At 63.0% G+C, this 13,080-nt stretch overlaps 1 protein-coding gene across 1 annotated transcript in view; it reads left to right on the top strand.

Annotated features, from left to right (window-relative positions):
* LOC102574301 (dedicator of cytokinesis protein 2) overlaps positions 1-13,080 on the top strand; it is a 107,599-nt gene that overhangs the window by 53,396 nt on the left and 41,123 nt on the right. Inside the window, exons 26-28 of the mRNA XM_059721156.1 lie at positions 5,639-5,766; positions 6,805-6,876; positions 10,199-10,294. Coding sequence (XP_059577139.1) covers positions 5,639-5,766; positions 6,805-6,876; positions 10,199-10,294 — 296 coding nt within the window. The remainder of the gene's footprint in view (positions 1-5,638; positions 5,767-6,804; positions 6,877-10,198; positions 10,295-13,080) is intronic.

The raw sequence follows: 13,080 nt of genomic DNA, 5'->3' as shown, positions 1-13,080 counted from the left end.
GCTTGGATTCATGGGCTTTCCTGGGGGGAGCCTGGCTCTGGAGCCAGCGACTGCAGCCCTGGCCTAGGGGGGACCCAGCCCTGCTGCACGGGCTGCTTCGGTGTCACGGGGCAGAAAGCACCCCACTCCAGAGGGGTGGGTCGGTAGGCGATGTGGGTTGAACCCCTCAGGCTGCCCGTCCCATGCGCGTGCTGGAGACGCTGTGCGCTAGCTCGGACAACCCCCGGCCGTCTCCTAAAGGTCGGGGGAAAGCGTCAGACTAAGTTGTAGCCACGGCGGTCTGGGAGTTTTGCAAGAAGCCAAGATGTCTGCATGAGGTCTTTTGCTGACCAGTTGCACGGCTGGGATAGTTAGACAGGCTGTGCAAGTTAAGAGATTCTTCTTCTGAAAGAAATCCTTAGCATAAGGCTGTTGTAGCTGTGATGGTCCAGGAATTACACCAGGCACAAGGGTTTCTGAGGGCTCTCTTGGACCAGCTCTGCAGCCGGGATGCAGTGAGAGGAGCTCTCGAGTGCACGGCCGTCTTCCTCGGCCTCTGGACAGAGGAAACCAGGCACAGCGAGTTAAGCACGGCACGGGAGGGGCTGGGAGACGTTCTCAGTGGTCCATGATGCCTGCTCGCCTCCTCTCCTCTCCTCCAAGGAGCAGGTCCGCTGCCTCCATCTCAGCGAGACCCTGACCTGCCACGGGTGCCTTTGCACCCAGGCCTCACAAGAGCAGGGGTGGCGGCTCCCTTGTCTTTTGCAGTTCCCTCGGGGCAGCTGGCTGTTGTGGGTCTTGGCCCGAGACGCCCTGCTCTTCTGCCACAGAGCGTGGACTCCGTCCGCTCCGGCAGCCAGCATTGCAGTGCTCCTGTGCACCGTGCCCAAATGCCGGCACGGCCAGCTCACGGTGGCACGAAATTCGGAGCAAAGCTGGGGTCTGAACCTTCCTCTTTGAGGGGCTCCTCAGTGCTGCAGCCCCTGCACCGAGTCTCCCCCTCCTCTGCATGGGAGCACGTGTCCCTGCTTTGTCTCCCTTCCTGCCTTTATCCCGACCCTGAGCCAGCATGGGGGGGATCTTGTGGGAGATGGGGCTGGGGGGACAATACATGACCTAGGGGCAGGAGCCTCTGGGGTGTCCCGCTCAGAGCCAGGGGAGACAGGATCCGAGCGCGTGCCGCTGGGCTGTCCTCCGGCACGTCCTTGAGAGCGGGCGTGAGAAGGCCAGGAGATGTCCCAGGGACGAGCAGCTGCTGAGTCAACCAGTGCCGGCAGCCAAGGAGCAGCTTGTTTGAATGCACAGGACGTTCTGCGGGCGCCGGAGATGGGCTCACCGCAGACGCAGCACTTTGCAATCCAAGGCTGTGTCCCGACTGTCCTGGCTGCACGGCCCCGCAGCCACGGCAGCCCAGGCACTGTCCAGCACCTTGCTCCAGGCCCTTTGGGGTAATAAGCATCCTCAGTGGTGGGACAAGGTCTGCTCTGGTCTGGGAGGTAGAAGTGGGGTCTGGGCGGTCAGACCCTGGCCTCTTCCCACCAGAAGAACCGGGGATTTCTTCTGCCCCCGTCACCAGTGCATGGTGTGACCCCACGGCCTCGGTGTCCCTCTGTTATTGCTTCTCTCCCGGCTGCTTGGAGCAAAGCCACGAGTCGGGCACTGAGGGCAGGCGAATGTGTTTGCAAGCGGTCGCTCCGGAAGGGAGTTGGGGCTTGGCAGACACCGCAGAACACAACGTCCCCGCGCCACGCGGCGCGGCGTGCAGCAGAGAGCGTCTCCAGCACGTGCACAGACAAACGCGGAGCGGGAGCGGGAGCAGGGGCAGGGACCGGCTGGTTTGCTCCGGCCGATGGGAGCTGTGCTGGGGTCAAGGGCAGGCGGGCAGCCCAGGACACTGGCGTGCATGAAGGCAGTGGTCGCAGTGCTTACTCTTGGTGTGGAGCAGGTTGCAGACCAATGCCACAAAGCTACAGCCAAGCAGGTTTAGGATGGAGATCAGGAAACACGTCTTCCCTGACAGAGAGGGGAGGCCGTGGGAGAGACGCCTGGGATGGCGGTGGGGGGGAATTCTCCATCCCTGGAGGGTGCAAGGACGGGCTGGACGGGCACTGCAGGGGGATGATCCAGGCGCAGCGATGCCCGTGCCCTGCTGTGGGGTGTCCCAGGCTTCGGGGCTGTGCAGGGTGCTGCAGGGGCTGTGATTCCCCACCCCCTTTCTGTTCCATATAGTAGGGTTTTATTTTTTTAATCCTCCCCCAGCAGCGCTGGTGCTGCTGCAGCCCCGGCTGGGGCTGGGGCTGGGCTGCGCCCAAGCTCCTGCTGCACCGGCCCCGCAGGGTCCTGCTGGAGGGTCTCGCCCCCCGCTCGGGCTCAGCCCCACGCTGCACTGAGGCAGGAAGGGATTTCCCCCTGCTCAGACTGGTCTGGACTGGGGGGTTTCTCCTTCCTCTGCAGGGGGGCATGGCCTGGGCCTGGGCCTGGGCTCGCTGCAGCACCCACGACCCCCCGGCAGCAGCAGGACATTGGTGGCTGCGTCCCCCCTGTACCCTGGGGGCAGGGGTGGGGGTGATGCCTGGGGCTGTGTCGGGGGTGAATATTGTGTTGCTTAGGGATCAGACATGGGTTGTTTGGGTTGGTTTGGAGGGGGCGATCCTACCCCCAGCTCCACGGCTCTGTGACCTAGCTCACCACCTAGCTCACCCGGCCACGGCACGTGCTCAGCGCCCCGGCGCCTGGCTGCGGCAGGGCCAGTCCCGTGCTGCCCGTGCTGCCAAAGACCCCAGGTCTGGGCTGGATCCAGTGGCTCCTCAGCTGGATCTGGCCTGCGTGCCGCCGCAGGTTGCCAGCCCCTGCCGTCGATGACTATTTCTGTGCCTCTCCACTGGCGCCCTGGCCAAGGCACAGACAGACGGCACCTAAACGCATGCAACTTGCAGCCACGATGTGGCCCCGATCCCGTCAGGAGCCATTTTGGCCTGCGATGCAGCTCCCCCCATTCAGGGCTTTGCACGCGTGTTACGCTGGCGTACGCTGGTGCCGACTGTCCGTGCCCTCAGCGAGACCCTTACCGGGAAAGCGGCTCCAGGTCTGCTGCCCCCACTTCAGAAAGCACGCTGATGATGGGGATCAGTTCATAAAGGAGCTTCAGGTTAGGGTCTGACTTCTCGGAGAAACCGAAGGCAACGGCAGTCAGGGCGGCCGGGCTGGAAGGGACCGCCGGGGACAGGTTGGCTGGGATAGGCAAGAGAGGGCGGGTTGTTAACGACGGGCCCGGAGGAGAGATTGCCGAGAAAAGAGGGTTTTCAACCAAGTGGGAAGAGGATGTGCCTGGTGACTACAGCCAGACCCGTCCAGGCTCAGAACAAACCACAGGTCTTGAACCACGATGAGAGTCAGCCCGAGGGAGGTGCGGGATTCCCCTCTCCTGGGGCCGCTGGGTCGCGGTGTGTTGCGTCTCCAAGACCAGCTCCTCCAGACCCGATGTCTGCTCCTCTGTGCTTGCAGAGGCCTGACGGGACGACCGCGGGGCCGGGAGATGCCTGTGCCTCTGCCCGCGGGCGGACCTAGGATATTGAAAAGAGGGGCGCAGGTGCCACGGTGCATCATCACACACAGCACAACACAGCACAACACGCGTCATTCTTTCAGTTAAAAAGAAACTACAAATTTTACTAATAATCCAGGGATTGTTCAGTTTAAAACCCAAGTGAAAACAGAAGGAGCTGTATTGCAATGTGCATTCCTCACTACATCATATAAGATGTATGAAACACAGCACCCAAGGCAAAAATAACCAGTGGCGTCGTGTCACTGGTCCTGTCGTCGTTAGAGTTGGATGCCCATCTCTTCTTCAGGTTTGTAGGGCAAAGCCTAGCTTTCGTGAGCGTCTTGACAGGGCACCCAGTGCTGCACGGACAGTGATTTCCCCGCCTGAGCTCGCGTTCCCGCCCCGGCGCTCTTGCCTGCGGCCAGGGCGCGGAGCAGTCTGCAGGGCTGCAGCAGAGGCGTGGGGAATCGCAGCACAAAGCACAGCTCGAGGGGGGAACCAGTAAAGACCATTAAAAAGGCAAGGGGCCAATGTGGTTCCCCTTTTCACAATAAGGGAGGAAGGAGGACCCAGGAAACTACAGGCCTGTTAGTCTTACCTCGGTCCTGGGGAAGCTCTTTGAGAAGATTATCCTTGAGCACATCTGCGAGGGGCCGGCAGGGGAGATCATGCTCAGGGGCAGCCAACATGGGTTCATTGAGGGCAGGGCCTGTCAGACCAACCCGGTGGCCTTGTACGACCAGGTCACAAAAGCCTTGGACGCAGGTGTTGCGGTGGACGTAGTCTTTCTGGACTTTAGGAAGGCCTTCGACACTGTCTCTCACCCCATTCTCATTAAAAAACTAGGGGACTTTGGTGTCAACACCTACACAGTCAGATGGGTCACTAACTGGCTGGAGGGCCGCACCCAGAGAGTGGTGGTGGACGGGTCATTTTCGACCTGGAGGGACGTGGGTAGTGGGGTCCCCCAGGGCTCGGTCCTCGGGCCCACACTGTTCAACATCTTCATCAGTGACTTGGACGAGGGGGTAAAAAGCACCTTGTTCAAATTCGCAGACGACACTAAGATTTGGGTGGAAGTGGGCATGCTAGAAGGGAGGAATGGGCTGCAAGCGGATCTGGACAGGTTACAGGTGTGGGCGGATGAGAAAAGGGTGGGTTCAACACTGACAAGTGCAAGGTGCTGCACCTGGGGAGGAAGAACCAGCAGCAGACCTACAGGCTGGGAACTCCCTTCTCATCAGTGCAGAGGCAGAAAAGGATCTTGGAGTCATTGTTGATGCCAAAATGAATATGGGCCGACAGTGTGGGGACACGGTCAGGAAGGCCAACCACACCTTGTCGTGCATCCACAGATGCATCTCAAGCAGGGCCAAGGAGGTGATCCTCCCCCTCTATGCGACACTGGTCAGGCCGCAGTTGGAGTACTGCGTCCAGTTCTGGGCGCCGCACTTCAGGAGGGATGTGGACAGCATGGAGAGGGTCCAGAGGAGGCCACCCACATGGTCAGGGGGCAGCAGGGCAGGTCCTACGAGGAGAGGCGACGGGACCTGAACCTGTTCAGCCTCCACAAGAGAAGGCTGAGAGGGGACCTGGTGGCTGTCTACAAACTGGCCAAGGGGGACCAGCGGGGAACGGGGGGGTCCCTGTTCCCCCGAGCACTACCGGGAGTAACAAGGAACAACGGCCACAAGCTGGCAGAGGGTAGATTCAGACTAGACATCAGGAGGCGCTGCTTCACTGTCAGGGCGGCTAGGATCTGGAACCAACTTCCAAGCGAAGTGGTGCAGGCTCCTACCCTGGGGGGCTTCAAAAGGAGGCTGGACAATCACCTGGCCGGGGTCGTTTGACCCCAGTACTCTTTCCTGCCACGGCAGGGGTTGGACTTGATGATCTGCTCAGGTCCCTTCCAGCCCGACCAACTACAAAACTATGAACAAGGGGTTGTTAATGCCGGTAGCTTAGAGGCAATCGGGTAGGTTACGCTGAGCCGTGGGGTGGATGGGCTCGGTCCCTGCTGCCCCTCCAGGCTTTGGAGCAGGACCCAGGGCAGGGTGCGAGCGCGCCAGTGCCCCCGGATCCGCCCGGCCCCACTGATCTCTGTCTCCACAGAGTGCCGGGAGCTGCTCCTACACACGGCGGTCCCCATCCTGGAAGAGATGATCAAGATGGGGGAGGAGGAGGAGGCCTGCATCGACCTGCTCAGCAACACCCTGGAGGTGCTCTACAAAGCCGAGAAGGTAGATCCTGCGCCGCCGGCCGGGCCCGCTCAGCCATGCCCGGCCTGGGCACGTGGGACGGGACCGGCCCCGGGCACCACGGCGCAGCCCTGTCCGCGGCAGAGAGCTGGGCTGCGCAGGGCAGGGGCTGCTCCGCGGCGCGGCTGCCCGCACCCTGCCCGCTCTGCCTGTTGGGAGCCTCCTGGTTTCCCGTGGGATCTCTCTGTGGCTGCTCATCTCCAGCTGCAAACTAGGAGCTGGGGCAAATGCCAGGGGTAAGAGGAGCCATTTAAACTAGTCACCAGGCGGGGCATGAGAGCAGATGGGGTGAGCGTGGGACTGTGCCGGGCAGGGCACCGGGGCTCGGCGGTGGGCTGACTCGCCCGTGCTCGTAGGCTCTTTCCGGTCCACCCGGGTGAAACATCTGGAAACGGGACAGATCAAAGCCCAGTTCAGTAACACAGGAATAGCAGGCAGTTCCCACCCCCGCATCCCGCGAGAGGTCCTGGGCTGCCCCCGAGCCCCTGGCAGAGGAGCATGAGAGACAGGACGGGCCTGGGGTCAGGCGTAACGTGGCATCTCCTCTGCTCCTCTGGTATCGGCGCTTGTTGTCTGCGCTTGGTGCAATCGGGGCTTGCCATGCCTAGGGAGATGGACCCCGGCCTGGGGGGGTCACAGCCTGTAGAGTCTGGGTGGGCGCACCAGGAGGGGAGGGGAGGGGAGGGGAGGGGAGGGGAGGCAAGGGCCATGTCCCAGCTGCAGAGAAGCAAAGTGACGCTCGCTCTCCAGGTCCAGAAGGAGCTGGGCACGGGGCTGGCTGGAAGGGGTAGTTTTTGCCACCTTGGTCTTGCCAAAAGCATGGTGTGAGACGTCCCTCCCTGCTCCCAGCTCGGAGCAGGATGCTGGACCAGCTGCCGGCGCGCAGCATCCCCTCGGCAGGCCCGGGTGCGGTGCAGCGTGCAGGACCGGTGCAGGAGGGAGGCTCAGCGCAGCCGTGCTCTTGGGCTCGTCTCGGGGTCGCGGCTCGTAGTGAATTTTGCCCCGCGTTCTTGGTTGCAGAGAGCAGAGGAGCGGAGGACGCGGCAGAGCGCGCAGGAGACGCAGCGCTGCGGGGAGGAGGACACGGAGCTGGTGAGTGCCGCGCAGCAGAAAAGGGACGGGACGCGGCCCGAGCACTCTCCACCTCCGTCCCTGGGAGTTTCCAGGAGCAGGTTGGACAGGCCTGTGGCTGCGATGGTTTGGTCAGGGCTGATCCTGCCTCAGGCAGGGGCTGGGGGCGATGAGAGCTTGCAAGACCCCTCCAGCCCCCCGGTCCCATGAGCAGTGCCTGGAAGGGAGGGCAGGAGAGGGAAGGGAAGGGAAGGCCTGCGCCTGCCGAGAGCTTTTCCCAGGTGGGTTGCGTGGTCAGCGAAAGGCCCATGCCTGACCAGGTGGGGAATGGGGAAGCCGCTCAGAGCCCCCGAAATGCCTGCAGACGAATGCTGGGGCCAGGGTCCCAGGGCAGAGGCATGAAAACCAGCAAGAAAAGCTGCAGAAAGCTGCCTGGAGGCGCACCCCAGCCAGGGCCGAGCCTGCGGGGAAGGACCACGGACTTCACCAGATGGAAAAGCACCCGGAAAGGAGGGTGGGAATGAGCGGGCCCCCCGGGGAGCAGCAAACAGCGCTGCTTGGTGAAGGCTGCCACGTCCCGTGAGCCAAGGAGCGCAGAGAGAGCGAGCAGCGCCGCACGTCGGGCAAGAGGAGCTGCTCCGTAGGAAAGGACGCGAAGCGAGGGCGGGCGGGGTACGGTCCAGGAGTGCTTTGCCTGCGGGCAAAGGCGGAAAGGCCGGAGGAAGGACGGTCAGGGTTCGTGGGCTGTGTCTGACGCCCAGACTTCCCCGAGGTGTCTGGTTTGAGGGCTCTGTCATTCAAGGCTTTCTTTAGAAAGCCGCTTCACTACAGCCCTAGTTATACCTGTCGGCAGGGCTTAGGTCCGTGCGGGGTCAGAAGACCCCAGGATGTGTTTCTTCTCGGTTCACGGCTCGATAGGCTGTGACGGCCTCTTAAAGCAGGGCAAAAGCACTTGGCAATCCCCACGACAAGGGTGGCGGAGTCCAAAGGGAATAAATTCAAATAGCGTCAGGAAAAGGCAGAGGCCTTCCTCCACGCCTGTGCGAAGCAGGGTCTGTGCAGCCCCGTGTGTGCCCGTGGCCTCTGCTTGTGTCTGAGCCCCGGTGAGGGGCCAGGGCTTTCCCACTGCCGCGGTGCTAAGCGTCCCTCCTTGGTGCAGTGCAGGAGACCCCACCGCCCCCGCAAGGGGAAAGCACTTGCCTTCCACTGCTTGGAGAAATTGCTCCTCAAGCCCCCGTGTCCGGGTATCTGGTGCCCGGGGCTCCTCAGCCTGGTGCCATTTCTCCGGTAGCTGAAGTCCCAGTGCTGCTCGAGGGCTTCACTCAGCAGCGGCCACGCTTCCCATGCTGCGGTGCTCCAGACCGCTGCAATCAGCACCGGCGCTTGGCGGGCAGCATGCCTGGCACCCGCTCGTCCCGCGCCGGCACCTTCGGCACGTGCCTGCACCAGCCTTGCTCTGCCATTGGCCATGATCACCTCTGCGCTCCCGATCCTGGCACAGATCAGACCACATGCTCGTTCAGGCCCCAGAGCAAGAAACCGCTGGAGCGCCCTGTGCAGTCCGGGTCATTTGCAAGGGATGGCCCGCATCTGCGGTCGCAGGAGAAGCCAGCGGCAGGCAGCTGTCTCCTGCCTGCAAGGACAAGCACCGTTTTGTGGAGGAACACGGTGCATCTCTTCCTACTACCTTAGCCTCCGCGGGTGGGGACAGACGGGGACTGGCCGTGCTCTTCCCGGCGCCTGCCGGACGGGGTCTGAGAGGAGATGGGCCGGAGTGTGCGAGGGGCATCACCTCTCGGGTCACCTCCTCCCGGGGCCCCCCCATGGGGCCTTGCACATGTCGGGAACAAAGGCAGCAAGCAGGAAGCTGGCTGGGAGCCGGGGGTGGAAATCTCCCACCAGAGCCATCGTTTGTTGCAGAATTGTAAAATTCTCGTGGTGTGTCACTGCGAGCAGGAAGTCACGGAGTCACAGACGACGCGGGTGGAAGGGAGCGCAGGGGGTCACGTCTAGTCCAGACCCTGCTCCAAGCAGGACTGGCCCCAACTGCATTGTCCCAGCCAGGGCTTGGTCTAGTCAGGTCTTCAAAACCGCACAGGATGGAGACTGCACCACGTCTCTAGGGAGCCTGTTTCCATGCTTCACCCTCCTCATGAGAAAGTTTTTCCTAATACCCAACCTCAACTTCCCTTGCTGCAGCTTGAGCCCATTGTTCCTTGTCCTGTCATCTGCCCCCACTGAGACCAGCCCAGCTCCATCCTCTTCGCAGCCCCGCACAGGGAGGTGACGGCTGCTATTCAATCCCCCTCGGTCTTTTCTTTTCCAAACTAAATCAGCCCAGGTCCCCCAGCCTCTCCTCACCAGTCCTGTGTCCCAGCCCCACAACCATTTTCATTGCCCTCCACTGGACTCTCTCCAATGTGTCCACATCCTGTCTGTAGTGGGGGTGCACAGCTGGACACAGGACTCCAGATGTGGCCTCCCCCGTGCTGAATAGAGGGAAGAATCACTTCCCTCTGTCTGCTGGCAACCCATGCCGCCCAGGATGTGGTTAACCACCTTCACACCACGGGCACACTGCTGGCTCCTGTCCAGCTTCTTGTCCCCTGTCCCCCCAGGTCCTTGTCTGCAGAGCTGCTGCCCAGCCCGTCGCCCCAGCCATACCGCTGCGAAGGACTGGTTCTTTGCCCCTGCTGGAAAGCCTGGCCGGGCTGGGACAGCACATCTGTCTGGGCTCTGCAGACAGTTCATCTAGGTTTTCCCCACACCGAGCTCCTCTGGTCGTGAGGAAATGCCTCGTTGTAGGGATGGAGCTGGAGCGGGCTGTCCGCTAGCACGGGCACAACAATACCCCGCAGGGAGGGGAGTCCCTGAGCCCTGCTGGAGTTTCGTCTGGGGCTGGTCACTACGAGGGCTCAGCCCACCTGCCCAGCCCATGCCGGGGGTCCACGAGCCTCCTGGCTGGTGAAGGCAGTCAGGCAGCACCGGGTCCCCTTTCCTGCCAAGGCAGCGCCTTCTCCTCTGGAGAAAGGGGCCGTGGCGGCTGCTGCTCAGGTGCTTGTCAGTGTTTCCAGCCTTAAGGCCCACAGAGATGGAGAAGAGCTCTCGAGCTTTACCCCCAGGACAAAGTGGATGCAGCCAGGGTCCCTCCCCAGCCCCTGGCAGCGGGGCATAGGGCCATCGTGCCCCTCCAGGGCTGGCTGCCTGTCCCGCTCCTACCGGGGAAACCTCCATCCGAAGTGCCAGCACTCACCCGAGATGACTCCAGGGCCAGGCAGAGACGGGCGATACCCTGCGATCTCTCTGCATTCAGGCTCTGGCCCTAACACGTCTTGCCTTGCAGGGGAGGGTGAAGAGACACGTCAAGATGATCCTGGAGAGGCTGCTGCGCACCGTCAACTGCCGGGTGATTGTCCTGGACCGGGAGCACGGCCTGCGAGTGAGTACTGCTGCCTCGCGGCTCCGGGCTCTGCTGGGCTGGGGTGGGTCTCTGGGGGTCCTGGGGGGCCGCGGCCTGGGCATCAGCTCTGGTGAATGTGTCTAGGAGGTCCCGGAGGGGGTCAGAGGCACGGACAACTCGCCGCACTGTTGGAGAAATACGTCCCCGGGGCAGGGAGGGGTTGCAAAGTGGGGCTGGACGTGTCGGGAGGCTGGCGTGAGCGCGGAGCGTCGAGCGTGGCAGCTCCGTCCAAGGTCCTCGCCCATGGCCGTGCCCAGGCAGAGCTCTGGCTCTATGGCTCCAGTCCAAAATTCGCCATTGGTTTGGACAGAGCTCATCCCGCCTCGGGCAGGGCTGGACTCGAGGTGACCTCAGGGCCCCTCCACCCTTTCCCCATGTCTTGTGCCAAGAGAGACGTTGCTCTGGCCCTGCCCGGTGCAGGTGCCAGGGCTTTCAGGGTGTGCGACAGGTGAGTCCGGAAGGTGTGAGATCGGGGCTCTTCCGGTTGCGGCCGTCGGTGTCCACCGCTCCCAGGCGGCCCCTTGTACTGCAGCGAAGGCGAAGAGCAGCCTTGGCTGATCTCGGGTAGGAACGGGAACCCCTGGGGCTGTAGGCCAGGGTCACCTTTAGTCCTGGCACAGCGCGGGCCCACGACCTGGAGCGCCGACCTCCCAAAGTGCTTTTTGCCAGTCCGTAGACAACAGATGCATTTGGTAATATCTCCCAGCGACCAGCTCGTCATTGGTCTAGTAGCTGCCTCCGCCGAGCCGCTCGTTTTCATGGTGCCTCGGGGGCTGCAGAGCTTCATCGTCTTCTTCTGTTCCTGGAAGCTGGGGAAAGGGGCATAAACCCGCCAGCGTCTTCCCTGCTTGGCAAGCTCCAGGAGGCTGGAGGTTCATGTGCACGGGGCCACAGCGAGCGGCGCTCTCCTTTTCCTGGCAGCAGCAGGTGCAGAGAGTGGGCCCGGGGGAGTGAGCACACCGCAAAGCTCAGGCATGTTGCGGGCAGGGATGCGGTTGCATCCCTTGCAGTCCCCGTTGTCCCTCGTCCGGGAACACGCGTGTCCAGGCCACCACAGTCCTGTGGCTCTTGTGTCTGCGGTGCCACTAATTGCTCCCGATCCGTGTCCTGTCCCACAGAGTAGCTCCTGTCCTCAAGGGCCCGTAGCCCATCGTTCTGCCCCAGGGGCACGGCTCAGAGCTGCGGCTACTGGTCCCTTAGGGCATGCCTGGCCTCGTTCGGTATGGACATGCTCATCCGGGCCCCGTGCTGAGGATGCTGCCTCCCAGGCCAGCTGAGCTGGGAACATGAGGATGAATGGGTCAAAGCCTCAGCAGGGACCTGCCGCCAGCCCTAGCGCCCAGTAGATGCCACGTGTGTGCCGCGCTGCAACCCAGAGGTGCGAAGGAGCACGGGAACGCCGCACTGGCCTCTGCATGCCAAGGCTGTCCTGCCAGCAGCTGTGTGGTGGGCAGGGGTGAGACCTGGAGCCACAGCCCAGCCACTCGCTTGGGCACCTGCAGCAAGCGGTCCCAGAGCCTGAGGCCAGAGGAAGCTCTTCCCTTGGGGGGTCCTCAGCTACCGAAGCCCACTGTGTGCGACTCCCCTTCTGCACGGGCTCCATACAGACACGCAGGGTTGCAGCCCAGAAAGCCTCCACGGTGCATCGCGGTTCAGGACGGGGCAGCTCAGGGTGGGGGCACGGGTTGCGGGCCCAGCTAGGGTCACCTCGCTTCCTCCCTGCCACCCTGCAGGGGCTGCGTCGTCCCCAGCGGGCCCAGACCCCTGCACCTCCATGCGCCGCATCTCCCTCCAACAAAGGGCTGAACTCTTCCCTCAGGGCCAAGCCACCCCCACAGGACAGCACCGGCCCCCGGGAGTCCCCAGCCCTCGTTACCACACACGGGTGGTCTCATTAGGACCTCGGTGCAGCTCTCGGTCCCAGTGGATCCCGCCTCCCCCTCAAGCCAGAACTGTTTTTTCTGAGCCTGGCAGCGTCTCCTCGGTGCGCTGCATCGGGGGCGCTCGCCGCGTCGTGCTCCACGTGCAGAGGCCGCCCCTGCCCGCCTCCAGCCCCCGCTGATCTGGGCCCCTCATTAAACCATGAGCAAATCTCCCCCCTCATGGGCAGCCAGGCAGCGGCTGGAGTACTGGAGCTGCTAATTGCTCTCGCGCTGTAATGAGTCAGTGCATCCTGCAGCAGGGAGCTCCCAGCCTCGGCCCCCACCGCCCCCGGGAGACCCGACCAAATGCCTCAAGGCCACGGGGCTTCCATTCGGGCACAAGCGAGCAAAGCTTCCACGTGAGCCGAGCTGGCCGGGGCTCAGACGGGCGCTCGTGGCAGAGCTGACCCCGCACGGGTCCATTTTGCTGGCACTTCTCCCTGTAGCTCCAGGCTCCGTGGGCCCTGGGGACCAGGAGCCTTGGATCTGCTTCCCCTTTGGGACCGGTGCCTCGAGGCACAGGGCCATCCTCCTTGGGCGCGCACAGCAGCGCTGCACTCGGAGGGTCTCACCCCGCGACGGCCCCGAGCCGCTGGGAGCTGCCACGGCCCATCTATGACGCCCCGACGCCCCTTGACCTGGCCTGTGCCGGGCTTGGGTGCCATGTCATGTGGCTGCATAGGGGCTGGGACCCCACTAGCGCGTGGCACCGTGTGCACGGGAACGTGTAGCACGGGGAGGGCCAGACATCTCTGACGGTGTCAGAAGCTGGAGGTGGAGAAGGTCCTGCCTGTCTCTTCCCTGCTGTTTCTCTCTGAGTGCCCAGGTTTCTCCTAAGCCCAC

The sequence above is a fragment of the Alligator mississippiensis genome, chromosome 2 (assembly GCF_030867095.1).
Source record: "Alligator mississippiensis isolate rAllMis1 chromosome 2, rAllMis1, whole genome shotgun sequence".
In the NCBI taxonomy this organism is placed as follows: Eukaryota; Metazoa; Chordata; order Crocodylia; family Alligatoridae; genus Alligator; species Alligator mississippiensis.
Note: the sequence above shows the minus strand (reverse complement) of the source record. Positions and strands in the feature narration are given on the sequence as shown.